Here is a 14495-nt window from a genome sequence, read left to right on the forward strand (position 1 = left end):
AACAGATGCAATCGCAGGTACCATTGCTACAGAAGCCTTCAGTGGAAATACCATCACGGCAGGTAGCACCACCGTTCAGGTGCCATCACTGGATGAACCATCATTGCAAATACCATCATCGCAGGTACCATATTTGCATGTACCATGACCATAGGAGACATCGTGGCAAGAACCATCACGGCAGATGTCTCTGCAGGCACCACTGTTTTGGGTGGTTGAGTACAGTGTGAGATTTCACACAGCCGCTACACTACCTAGTCTGTCCTCATTGAGACATGCTGCACTTCTTTAAAGGACAGGGTGAATAAAGGTATTTAAAGCACATTTTAAAAATGTAGCTTACAGGGAAAAGTAGGTTTTAGGAAAGGGTTTCGTTACATTGATTGCAGGCTATCCAAGTTACCTCAACAAAAACGTTACATTGTACTTTGACATCATTTTATCATATAACTTTTTACAATATAAACTAAAAATAATTTTAAAGTACAGTCTATGAAAATAAAACTAAGCGTCACTTACCTGATATTATCTAGACAGCCTGACTCCGGTTTCAGTATGGCAGTATGATGAAACATTTTGTATAGAGCAATCCCAAGGAAGATTACATTCAGCTGAAAGGAAAAAGGTAACACTTTGTAGATAACGACAGCAGCGAAAAAGCAAGTCCATTCCCTGTAACACATGAATTGTTCTGGGAGATTAGTTCTCAGTAGACTCCTAAGGGACTTGGATCGCGGATGACTGTCTAATGCCTTACCGAAGGCAGGAAGCCAGCGGTGGGAATTGTGAAACCACTGACTTACAAAATGTGGCTGTGCCAAATACACACAAAAGGTGAAGACGGCGGTAATTTGGAAGTATGCTGTTGAAATTCGGGAGTAACGTAAAACCCAGTGCATACTGAAGAAAACCAAACTGCCAAATCCAGGAATTATTTTAAGAGCGCTACTACATTGGCATTTTATTAACGTGTCTCTAGTCTAATTAATTATAGACACTTTCCATTTCAGTTTATAGAGATGCACTTTTTTCAGATGCTCAATTATTAACGTATACATACATTTTTATTCTAGTCTTTATTGTTTTGAAGCAGTTTCAGTCTACAGCCCCAGCTGACCTGTCATCCACTATGTATCCCTGACTGGCCTTGCTCTTTTATGGCCATCCTCCTCCTCTGGCTACCCAGTTCTGAGATTACAGATATGTTCAAATACAAATACTAAGCTCTGTACATTTTGAATACATAAGTAAAATGGGTTAGAAGAGGCTGGTTAAATTCAAATGCTACAATAAACCAAATTATAAGGGAGGGTCTCTCTTGGTCTGGTTATGCTACAAAACCCAGGAAAAATGTCTATAATTTAAAAGAAGATAGTCTAGTAAAAATTACCTATATGCCTTGCATGAACATATGAAGCAATGGTTCTCAACCTTCCCAGTACTGTGACCCTACAATATAGTTTCCCATGTTATGTGAACCCCAACCATAGACATATTTTCATTGCTAGTTCATAACTGTAATTTTGCTGCTGTTGTGAAGTGTAATGTAAAGATTTTTGGAGATAAAGGTTTTCTAAAGGGGTCACGACCCCTTCATGTTGAGAAGCTCTGTTATCAACCAAGCCATAAGTTGAACTGCCTTTGGACCAGGTAAATAACTTCCTCAGTCTATAACTGAGCAATGATGAAGACCAGGAATGTTCAATGAACTGCTCCATTGACATTCTCCCTATAATGCAGGCTTCACAGTTATTTATCAATGATCCTCAAAACTCAAAAGTTAAAATCAAAAAGGAAAAAAAATTAAACAAAACAAAGGACACCGAGTGGCTGAAAAGCTTAATGTGAACTGAATGCAATTAGTGAGGATGCCTGCTCTGTGCTGACGTGAGTCTGTCCAGAGTTATTATTCTGCTTTCTTTGACTCTCTTTCTTTCTTGAAATGCTGTTTGGTTACAGAATCACTCCTAGTATCTAACATATGTAAGTAATGGTCAATATGATTTATTGTATGTATGTGTATATACACATGCATGTACATATATAAATATATGCATACACACATATAAAAATGTAGCGTATGTGCCATATTGTCATTTTCAAATCTCAAATGTTTTCTAATTTCAAAATAGATCTGGGCCAATAATTTTCAGGAAAGAAACCTTAGTCCAGTATTTTATTCAAAGCCAACACTTTCCACTTCTTTCCAAAAGTGAGCATTGGCTTTGTGTCTTTTTATTGTATCTCTTTATCTGTGGGTGAGTGGGCGTGGGCGGTGTGTGCACAGTGTGTGTGTAGAGGTCAGTGGCCAGCTTGCAAAGTGCCCTTTTTCTTTCCATCTGTGGGTCCCAGGGATCAAACTCAGTTCCTCGGACTGAGTGACAAGTACCTCTACCTGCTGAGCTGTCTTTGGACCCTAGGTTTATAATAGTAACGATGATACTAACAGATTCATTTAATGGTATGGTAAATACAGACATTATTAAGATAAAATGTAAAAGGAGTTATGATTCGAAAACACATACCTAAATTACTTGTCCCATTTTCAAGTAAAATCTGTTTGTTTTTTTAATTTTAAACTCTTGACAGTAAATACATGCATACATACATACATACACACATAAACTGTGAGGAGCAGGCAGGTGTTCACTTGTTTTTTTAATTCCTATTTACTTTCAATTCCAATTATTCCCCCCCCAAAAAAAAAGGAATGAAAACATGTTGTTGTCAAAGTTAAAGTCATCATTGTTCAGTTGTCTAGACAGCTGTATGAACTATGTTGGGCTGGATTTTTGACTAGCCATTCACTCCTGCAAATGCTTATTTTCCTTTTCCAACAGTTTTGATGAACTATTTTACAATTTAAAAGCAGACTATGATGAGCGTCTAATTGCTTGCGTTATGTAGGGTTAAATAAGTACATGCTTTCCCCGAATTAACTTATGTAAAATTAAGATACTTAGTATATGGATAGTGGAAGTTTTATTTCTTGACCTCGGAAGTGCATAGCTAATTAGGAATTCTTACCATAATTATCAAGGTCGCCGGTCCTATAAAACTCCAAATGAAGTAGGTGTCAAGGCGAAGCCAACATCTGTAATGAAACACGAAGGAGAGAAGCCATTCAAAGATTGGGTACAGGACATATATCAAGAGTGAGCAGGTGACAGAGAAGAATGTGAGCAGCACAGCATTCCACTGGGAGACAGGAAATATTACATTGCTTGTTCATTTAAATGCTGAATTATGTGCCCAATTTCTGACAGCACTATTGATGGAGTAAGATAATTACCCCTGGAGAAAGCAGGGGAAAATAGCATCAGACTTATTTCCTAAGGCCTTTTGTGTGTGTCATTGAAACCTTAGAGGGAAAAGAAGAAAAAGCCATACACATAGCCATTAAACCCAGTAGCTTTAAGCTATCCTTCTCTCTCCAATTACAGTGCTACATAACCTGTCTATCAGCTGTCAAGCAAAGTGACAGTTTCCTGTCAAGAAGATCTGACCAGGAAGAAATAAGTTTGGTATCAGAAGATTGAAGTTTAATTAGGTTGGGCAGCCAACCTTTGAGAGTTCTGAAGCCTTAAAAAGAGCATTGTTACTGCCCACGCTTCTGGGGTTGCAAGTGGTCCTTCGCATCTGAGGAAGTTGATTCATGACCTAAGAAGTAAATTATTAATCACTTAATTTCAGCCACATTTAGTACTCTCCCAATTCTTAGAGCCTCTGGGAAATTACATTTCCATTCTTCACAGTGACAGGAAGACAAAGCGAAAGTGACTAGTTATGAGAAAGATTAATGCAAATATTGAACAAATTATTTGATGTTAAGAATAATATCTTGAATAATTTGCCATTTTGCAGTATTTGAGGCATAATTAAAACAGGAGCACTTCCACTGGTAAATACTCAATAGCATTTTGTTATATGCTCTAAGCTTGTATTCACATGATTTGAATATGCTGTTTATTGTCCTAAAGTTAAGTAATAGAACAGCAGAAAGTTATCATGAAAGGATTTCACACAAATTGTCAACATTGACGTGATGAGTAAAATACTGTCTGTTATCTGATAAAACAGAATGAAAGTTGAAAATAGAGTAGATCTGTTTGCTAAAATATACTGAGGTCTGGGGATCGAGCTCAATGACCCACGAGGCTCTGAGCTCATTTCCCAGCATCATAAAGAAGAAGGGAAAAGAAGGAAGAAGAGGAAGAAAGAAGGAATAGTTGTTCAGTGAAAAAGTCCTATGAAACATTATCATCAATTTAATAAATGTATATGTATTTATTAAATAAAATGAGAGGTGTTTTTTATATATACATATATATGACATGTCATTATTTTCATGGATTCGCATATACATTTAAGTGGAAAAGAAAAACCCATGAATGCATGTTAGGGATTCCCCTATACAGGAGAGTGAAGACAGCAGAGTGTATGATCCAAAGGCTTTAGCCGTGTACTTTATTTAATAACTACGGAAAGTATGCCAAAATACTAATAGGTTTCACTTGTCTGGTAGAAATAGTGATTATGATTTCTACATTTTAGATTTTTCTAAAATGGTTGATAACTATATTTTTGGGCAAAAAACAAATTGTCATCAAAGCATCTAGCTATCTTCTTTTACCTTCAGTCCACATAAGCTGATTTCAGTAGCAGTGAGGTGCACTCCAGTAAGAGACTGACCTACTAGTCCGTAATTTCTACCTAGACAAGATGGTTTATTATTGTTCAAATTCATGTAAAATTCTGTTTGAAAAATATTATTATGGAAGCAACGAGAGCTTAAATTGTTAAGAGTTAGTTGAGCATTTGCTATTGTAGGTAAATTTCTTCCATAGAAAAGAAGGGTAAAGTGTTGCCTATGAACAGACATATGTCAGAGAGATCTAGTTTCACAAGGGATCACTGTCTTCATTCATACTGTAGGCTAGCTGGTACCCCTGAAAGTAACATGTGTTTGAGTGTCATGAATGTGTAGGGAGGTTGCCATCAGTACCTATGGATTATTTACAAAGACTAGGTTTTCCTTCAATCTAAAAGCAATGAAGGACAAAGCAAGTGTATTTTTCAACATTAACTCAGATATAGCACCTCCTCCCCAACCGTTCAAGTTATAGCAACACAATACAACATTAACAATGAATTTAACAATAACTGTTAAAGGATAGCCTATTCATAGCTCAGAAAGTTTTAGATAGGTCATTTAAGAACTAAAGCACATTTTTAGCAAATAATTTTTATTATAGGAAAAAATGTGCCTCCTAAAAATACTATTTTTCAGGTAATAGACTTTAATAATATTATCAGTGATTTTGTTGGATTAAGCTTGACATAAAACTTTAATATCTTCACTTATTTTGTTTAACCCACATAATGACATTAACTTTATCCTTACCAAGCTTGATTTCATTAGAAAAATCAGCTTAGCAAATGCTTTATCTTCAAATATTCATTCCACTAACCATCTTCTTCAGATGTGAAAAATAAGTGAGATGTTACTTTAGCCTGTAGGAAAGTTCTTCGGAATCTGTTTGTTTAAAGTGATTTAAATTCCCTTCGTAAGTGAGGAGTGGAAGAGGCAGAGTGGAGCCCCGCATGCCCTGAGTAAATCACCCCTCTGTGCCTGCTGTCTGTACTTCACTATCCTCTGGAATCTGGTTGGTAAGAGCGCCTTTTCTAATTTGATTGCCATATGGCCATACCTGCTGTTGTTTTTGGCCGCATGCTGACTTTTTGCAAAGCTTTCTGCATTTCATCTCTTTCTCATTACCCACATTCAAAATTTGCATGGTTCTTTCCCCTCTACTCACTGTGACAATATTTAAAAGAAAAAATTATCCTTGACTTGAATGTGGAAAATAGTATTTATATAGTCACACTTGACCATATATATGTCCTACCCCGACAGTATTCTAAACTCTGGCCCTTCCTCGCTACTGGGATTTAATCCAAAACCACTGCCTAAAAGGAGACCAGATCAGATTAGTGAGACAAATGTTAAAGGAACAATTCATCATACTAAACACAAAAAAACTTTAGTTTACAAATGGTTAAATCTATTTGTAAATAAAATAGTTAATCTGAAAAAGGCAGTAATCTAACAGCTCATAATTTTGATAGGTTATTCTTGTGTAATTTTCAAGATACCTCAAATTTATATTTTCAAAGTATATTCAGTCCATTGTGTATAATCTCTGAATTTAGAAGTACTCTGGTTTTAGAAGTACTAAAGACATGACCCAGGGCTGAAAAGAAACTCATCCTGGCCATACTACCTCCTTCTTATTCAATACTAAATACATTCAAAAATACAAAGGAGTGCTTTTCATGTGCCAAATGCCCTTGTCTTTTGTTTCATTAATGAAACACAAATGTGTCATTAACATTCTCTTGTTGTAGTACTTTTTAAACGGCAATAGCATACTTCTATTTACACGATGAAGCCTTACTGCACTGATACAATTTTATTGGTTTCAACACGCCAAAGAATCAGTGCTAAGCCACAAATATAAATTATTTTCTCCAACAACTGTTCTCCAAAATGTACGACACATCATTAAAATTAATAATACAGAAATTGATATCGTGTTCTCTTAAAGTCAATTACCTATTCAACAAGAGCTACCTTCGTGTAAACTCAGACAAGACGAAAATGAAAAAATTATTTTCTTACAACAGGAAAATTAATTTCATAAAATAACATAACAGAGAAAATGTACTGCTAACATGTATCCTCTTTACATATTAAACTACAGTTCATCATTTTATTCTTATACCTCCTACTGAAAAGGTAAGGTTGTGTGTTTAGAAAAACAGCAAGGCCTGCAACCCAGAGATACAACCATAACTTAGAGTATGCTTCGCAATGTTTAGAAGCAGTCCCACAACTAGATTATAGCTTCTCATCCAGGACTTGAAGTGTATTGTCAATAAGATTTTTTAAAATTTATATTTTCATTTATTGCAATTTATTCACTTTGTATCTCAGCTATAGGCTCCTCCCTCATCTCTTCCCAGTCCCGCCATCCCTCCCTTGTCTCCTCCCATGCCCCTCGCCCAGTCCTCTGATAGGGGAGGTCCTCTGTCCCTTCCTCCCCTTCCATCTGACTCTAGCCTATCATCAGGACTCATCAGATTGTCTTCCTCTATGGCCTGGTAAAGATGCTCCTCCATCAGGGGAAGTGATCAAAGAGCCAGCTACTGAGTTCATGCCAGAGAAAGGCCCTGTTCCCCTTACTAGGAAACCCACTTGGACACTGAGCTGCCATGGACTACATCTGTACAAGAAGTCTAGGTTATTTCCATGAATGGTTCTTGGTTAGGGTATCAGTCTCAGAAAAGACCCTTGGGCCCAGAATTTTGGGTTAAGATGTTTTGAGGTGTTGTATTTTATAACTAGTATAATTTATCAATCAAACATACATCTGACTATTTTCCAAAGTTTTCTTAAGAAGAATAAATTGCTAATGCTATTTACTTCAAAGGATGGAAAATCATAGACTAATCAGTCGATGGGAAATAGCAAATGTAAAAAGAAACACATTTTTAGGTGCCATTAGATAGTGAAATTCATGATATTTTTATATAAAGTTGTTTGTGAATTTGTCAATACCATAATATCATTTTTCTAGGTCCTGTGCCTATATCTCTATATTTGTACTCATTTTGTGGTATATTGTGCCTATATCACTATATTTCTATTACATTTATTATTTATTACCAAACAACCCATCTTTCTATCATCCCTCTGTCTGTCTATGTAAGGTCAAATGATTAAGGAAAAAAATAACAAAAAATGGGGCAAGAAACAAAGAAAGTAGAAAAGAATTAGATAAACTGTAAACATAATGAATGTAGTCTTAAACTTACTGCAAAATGCATTTGCCAATGACTTTTAAAAAGTAATAGTCCTTGAATCATGATACAATCCACAGAACCACAAAGTTTAAGTAACAAAGAGGGTCTAAGGTGGGCGTGGCGAATCTCTCTGAAAAGGAGAAATAGATTTCACAGGTGGACTGGGCAAGGAGGTGGGAACAAGATGGTTCAGGCAGGGGTAGAGTAGAGAAAGAGAGTATTGGGAGAGATGACTGGAATTATGGGTTCTTCTTGAATAGATCAAAATAGTAATATGAGAATTGTAATCACTACTTTAATAAAAGTGGACAGTTTTTAACAACTTAATTTATATTTAAAAATGTTGCTTATCACAAGATTTCTGTTTGTCTATTTCTAAGAGCCAAATAATAGAACCATTACTAAAAGATACAATTTAGTAAATGCATATTTATTTTGCAATTTTATGTAATACATAATTTCATATGTATTTATATACATACATATATATGCAAATATGAATGCACAGGTCATACGTCACAATAGTATGTACTTTACATAGTAGTAGAGTCTGAATTCTGTTCTAGTCTACCTAATTTCAAGGTCTTTACAAAAGGAAAAGGATATGTACTAAATAAAATAAAAGTTGTAAATTACTTGATAAACATCTTAATGAAGTGATAAGATATCTACATGCGATATATAACACATTCATGTTGAAACTTATCTTTGGAAATATATCAAAATTTTTTAAATATGTCATTTCTTGAAAATGAATTCTTTTATATTATCGAATGAATTTACTGTAATGATTTTTATAAATAATTCACATATTTGATTATTTTAGATGTATTTAAGAATTGTAAAATTATCAAAATAAGCAGTTTTTTTTTCAATCCATCAAAACTCACAATTTGTCTGTTTCTTTTTTCTTGCCTTACAATATCCCAATTCTTCTTTACTATGTAGCAAACAGTTACTGCCTTCTATACATTTCATATAAACAGTACTATATAGTTTATGTAGTCTTTTGAGGTAGACTTCTCTGAAACAAAACATTTTAAAAGTGTATCTGTTCTTTAACAATACTACTTTATTTTATCCTGAATAACATTCAGTCATATAGCTAAAAAGACATTGTGTCTTTTTATCTGCTGATAGATATGGTAGACATCTATTATTTAGCTAACCAAAACAATGATACAGGTTTTTACCTGGACCTATGTTTTTTTCTGGGTCATTAAGTAACTAGGATTTGGTTGGTATTCTGAGAGGAACTTGGTATGCTAAGGCTGATCTCAAATCCCTGGCCTCAAATTAGCCATCATGCCTCCAAATACTGGGACTACTAACCCTGCCTCTGTAGGAACAATGTTTAAAATTTTGAATGGTTATAACTTCTATGACATTAACCTTTATTAGTACTTCATTTATTACTACCACCTTAGAGGATATAAACATTCTAAATTATATAGTGATCGCTAGGTGTGAAATGACAGCTGTGGGCATTTTTAAACTTCCTTTTATCCCTGTACTCAAGCACAGTGTATTACTTTTGCCAAAGTTCATTGCATTCTAAAAATAACAGGACAGTGGTCCTGTTCATTTCTGATACAGTTCTGGAATAGATAACTCCTCCACAGAAAATTGTATGTTCAACCTAGTATTATTTCATATGGTAATAGTTTCATTCGGTGAAATAGTTTCATTCATCGTATTTTGGGTGAAAATACGATAGCACGATAAAACCTCAGTCTCCAAATCACAGAAAGCATGCTCAAATATATTAACAAAATAATATTTAAGCTTAAACATATATTCTCCATATACACACTGAATGAGTACTATCTTGTTATGACATTGAAAAGTACTTCCTCATTGATTATACTGTTTCACATGTCCAATCGATAGACAGACACATGAGCTGATGGCATATTCGATGAGAAGATATTTTGTGTCACTTAAAATAAAAATGCTTTGTGATATGCTACAAAAATCGCTGTGGAATACTACTGATAAAAATAATTTTCTGAGAAGATTTAGCCAAGTAGAAATTCTGAACAAATTTATAAATAAACCTATTGGATAACAAAACTATCGGATAATGTCAAGTTCAATGTTCCTCAATTCCTCTTTGATAACACTGTAATGTGCTTGGATAATACCATAATGCGCTGTTTTTACAACAATTATTGGTCACTTTTCAAACTTAATGCTTATACAAGTTATTTGATAAACTGAAATGAAGAAATTTGGGGTATTTCAGTAACACAGATAAGACCTTTATAATTATTCTCATGCCGGTGAGCTATGAAAACAAATGCAGAGACTGGTGGATAGCTTTACAGGGATTTCCAGATTGTAATATGATAACAATTATTTCTAAGACCTTGGTGCTTCTTCTGCTAGCCATGGATTTCTGATTGGTTATGAATGTCCTTGACTTGATCCATGTACTTAGAAGTCCTGTATCAATTTTCCAGCCCATAATTTATCTCTTAGATTACCCTCTAGTTACCCATTTCCAGTGCACTTCCTCTTCCTGGCCCTCATTTTCTTTTTCTTGTTCCTTCCTCCAACCCAGTCAGCATGTGATCTATTGTCCCTTTGGTTGTACACAAGAGATGATAAGATCATAAGAAAACAATTGGAGCTATCTAGGCTTTTAACTGTTTCAACTATTCATGTTTTTTTTTTAATATTTTGTTAACGTTTAAAAAATGATTTGGTTCAGATCATAAAATCACAGTATTTAGAACTGAATTTCAGAACTGTCCTGTTTGAATTATAATGAATCTTCATTATAATCATGCACTGACAGTATCCCAGGGAATAGCTTCACTGATTGTCCAGAAGAATAAAAGCATGAGAGATCAGAGATAAAAAAGGAATATATGTTCATTATTAACACTGCAATTCAGATTTGTAAACCACTTGCCAAAGGTTACTTTTTAAAGTTGTTTAAATGGATTTTTTAAATGCTATGGTATTGTGTTCAAATGTTATTGTAAGTATGTTTTTGAGTATATGTCAATTAGATTTAAAAAATTTGTTATACACACATCAGAAGATAATGACTCTTCCATAAGCACTGCAAATTGATGGAAAACTAAACAACATCTTAAGATGAAATTATGTATGCTTTGCTCATGAGCATGTGTTCTGTACATAATAAATCCAACAGCCTAATAGCTTTCATAGAAAAACACATCAAAATCCATCAGCCAGATGGAATATGATAGCTATCTCTATCTGTATCAAAATAATACTTATTTAGCCTACAAACCAATTTTCTCTCTAAATTCATCACCTACCATTGCTATCAGTCTTTTTCTTAGAAATGCAAGCTGTTTTTATTAAAGGTTTCAGATGTAATACCTCATTACCACTACAATGAAAAGAATAAATACACTAAAAAGAGGAGAAAGAGAAGTCAATTATTTAGATTACATTGCAATATACTATATTAATTAGAATTGTCCTGGATATACTCAAAGCACTAAACTAGAATAAAAATTATAATAAAAAATTTCAAGGCATAAGCATTTACTTTACAGAGATTAATAAACATTTCAGAAAACAGCTAGCAATATTTTTGATTTCTGGATCATTGTAGTTTATGTTAGACTAAACTACCCACATTTTTATTATTTTTAAATCAGTGTAGCATGAAACTTAAGAGATACATGTGAAAAAGTCTTTTTAATGTCTTCTGCCAGTTCTATGGTTATAAGCATTTCTTAACTTCCAAAATTTTGCTTTGCTGCAACATTTCATGAGAAAGAAAAAGTTATATAGTTAGCAAGTCTGTGGAAAGTCAGACAGAAGAAATTAAATTTATCAGGAATGAAATAAAAACAACCAACAGCAATTACAGGAACTGAAAAGACAAAGACAGAAGATAATAGATACCAAGTTACAGAATGCAGAAAGCCTACAAATTGAGTAAAAATTCAGTATCTTGGATGGGGGATGTAGCTCAGTGAGAGAGTGGTTGCTTTATATGCAGCACTCCAAATTCAACTCCAGCACCACACAAAGTTAATTAATTAATCCCATCCATTGGTCATGATTTTATTTAAGATGATATCTTGATTAAGCCAAAATGGAAATATGACATATTCATGTCAGCTTTGGGGGGTAAATACTTATCACCAAACAATAGCTCTCTTTTCAACACTTTCTTCTTTAATGAGCATAACATTTTTAGGCAGATACTCGGTTCAATGAAGCCCCTCAAAGTAGAATTTAACTATATTCTCTCCATAGATCCTGGATTCAACTTTGTGAACATTTGATTTTTAAATGCATAAAACAACAAAATGCTTCATGCCTGTTTATGATAAAATATTACCAAAACTTTCTCTATTCTTTTGTTCCCTCTTTCACATGTCTTCTGTCATTTATCTCTATTTTGCTTTGCTTTTGGTTGGAAAAAATCATAATTGTATAACTGAGCAATTAAGGATTGTTTAGAATCATGCCTGGGAAATAAATTACCCTTTATTCCCACAGAGTAATAATGTCAGTAAATGAGACCTACCAGTTGTGGGACAGGAAATTAAAGCAATGATGGCCAAAGCTTTAACAAAGTCACTAGGGACTGTGTGTCACTGATTATAAGACAGATTTCTACTATGCAAAGAATGACACCCATATCAAAATAAATGACCAAGACACAAAGCAAGTTGACTCAGTAGGTAATAGAAATTTTTGCAAACAACTAGAGAGAAAAGATAAACATTGAACTAAAAACAAAAAGGATATAAGGAACATGTACCAGGCAAGATGGGACTGCTCGTGGACAATTTTGGAAATAGTTTAAGGTCACACATGATATAACTCAGCTTAACTTAGCGGGAGAATGCATTAATTAAAATGCAAAATCCTGTAGTCTGGGGAGTGACTGCTAATGGGCTTCTTTATAGGTTGATGAAAATATTCAAAAATCAGTGGTGATAAGTGCACTACAGGAGAACATATTAAAACACTTGAAGTATATAGTTCAAAGGAGTAACTTTATGGCTTGTGAGTTACATCAAGAAAGACGATATTTGACAAGAAAAAAAGAGAGCCTATGGTGAGTGTAATGCCTCTCTCCTAAGATATCTTCAGAAGCAAAGTTGGATAAAACATTTTGCTAATCTTTAGTCTGGTCCCAGAGTTGTTATGGGGACTGACAGAATAAATTTAGATTTGACTGAAATAACATCAGATTTGAAAATAATTGTCACATTGAGACAGATAACATATCCCGTCATTAAAAAAGAACACCCCAGAAATGTGATAATCTTTTAATTGTGTTGTTAGTGTCTGGGCACACTCTCACTAATCCTGGTGTCTTCTTTATGTCATTCGCTCTTTATGAATCCCCATTTCTGGGAAGCAAGCTGCTTTATTACCAGCATGTTCGGGCTGCTGACGGCTGGTGGAAAGTCAGGAAATCTGGCTTATTAACCTCTGTACAAACTGGTGTTATCTAACCTCATCTGAGACTTCACTGCTGCCTTGAAATCTTTTTATTAATATCTAATTGGCTCTTTAACACATTTTCCATGGTGCTCATCTCAAAACCTTTCAAATCTCTTGTCTTCTTAACATGACCTTGATACTTCACTCTATAGAAGTCAGCATCTTTTGCTTGGTGAAACTGTTCCATGCTTATAAGTGGACCTTACTCATTCTTTCCTTCATTTGCCTCCAAAGAGAAAAGTTATTACACCGTCACGAAAATAAATCCAACTACATTTGAAGTAAATCTGATGGTTTATCAAATGTCCGTTTCACACCTGTCTCTGTAATAGTAGACAAGTCAGAATGGATGTACCTGATTTTTCCCTTCTATACAACTTATACCACAGGCATGGTGAATGCTAAAGTTATTTTCAAAGCATTCAATCAAGCTCGTTCTAATGTTGTGTTTAGTTTATACATTTTTTTTAAATTTTTTACTCATCCTGGAACCTTTCCTTTCCTGAATAGCCTATGTGCATGAAATACAAATGAAAAAATAACCCATTTTCTCTCCATTAATTTCCTGTCAGACTATATGTTCCTTTTAATATATATATATATATATATATATATATATATATATATATATATATATATATATATATATATTTATATATTACCTATCACAGCCGCCTTCCTCCTCTCTCCTGGTCCCACCCTCCCTCCATTTTCTCCTACCTCCTCCCCTGTTATTCAAAGCCACCCCAGTTCATCAAGTAGCATCACTTGTTGGCTGTCAAGGGCAGCCATGCCAGGGAAATGTGATGGAAAATCAGGTAACAGAGTCTATGTCTGAGACAGCCCTTGCTCCCCTTACTAGGTAACCCATATGAAGCCCGAGTTACTCATTGGTACATCTGTGTAGGGGGCCTAGGTCCAGTCTTCAGACTTCATCTTTTACAAAGTCCTCCTATATATTATTTTGTTTTATGCCGGGCAAGTACTCTGACACAGAACTGAAGCCTCCCCAGATCATGTGACACTGTTTTCAAAATTCCTTCAATAATTTCATCACACAAACCAATGTTTTCAGTGAAATTACTTCAGGGTATAGATAATATCTGCACCTTCTACTAACTTTTTGTTTTTACACTTCCAATCTGGCTTGTGCTTCTAGCACTGCCTTGAGATAGCTG

General features: G+C 34.6%; 1 protein-coding gene across 1 annotated transcript in view; it reads right to left on the reverse strand.

The window, feature by feature from the left end:
* The window catches only part of Adgrl3 (adhesion G protein-coupled receptor L3), a 736167-nt gene that overhangs the window by 58781 nt on the left and 662891 nt on the right, over positions 1–14495 (reverse strand). The window contains exons 20-21 of the mRNA XM_055629463.1: positions 3028–3094; positions 520–611 (exon numbers count right to left, since the gene is read on the reverse strand). Coding sequence (XP_055485438.1) covers positions 520–611; positions 3028–3094 — 159 coding nt within the window. The remainder of the gene's footprint in view (positions 1–519; positions 612–3027; positions 3095–14495) is intronic.

The sequence above is a fragment of the Psammomys obesus genome, unplaced genomic scaffold (assembly GCF_907164565.1).
Source record: "Psammomys obesus unplaced genomic scaffold, mPsaObe1.curated_primary_1811, whole genome shotgun sequence".
Lineage (NCBI taxonomy): Eukaryota > Metazoa > Chordata > Mammalia > Rodentia > Muridae > Psammomys > Psammomys obesus.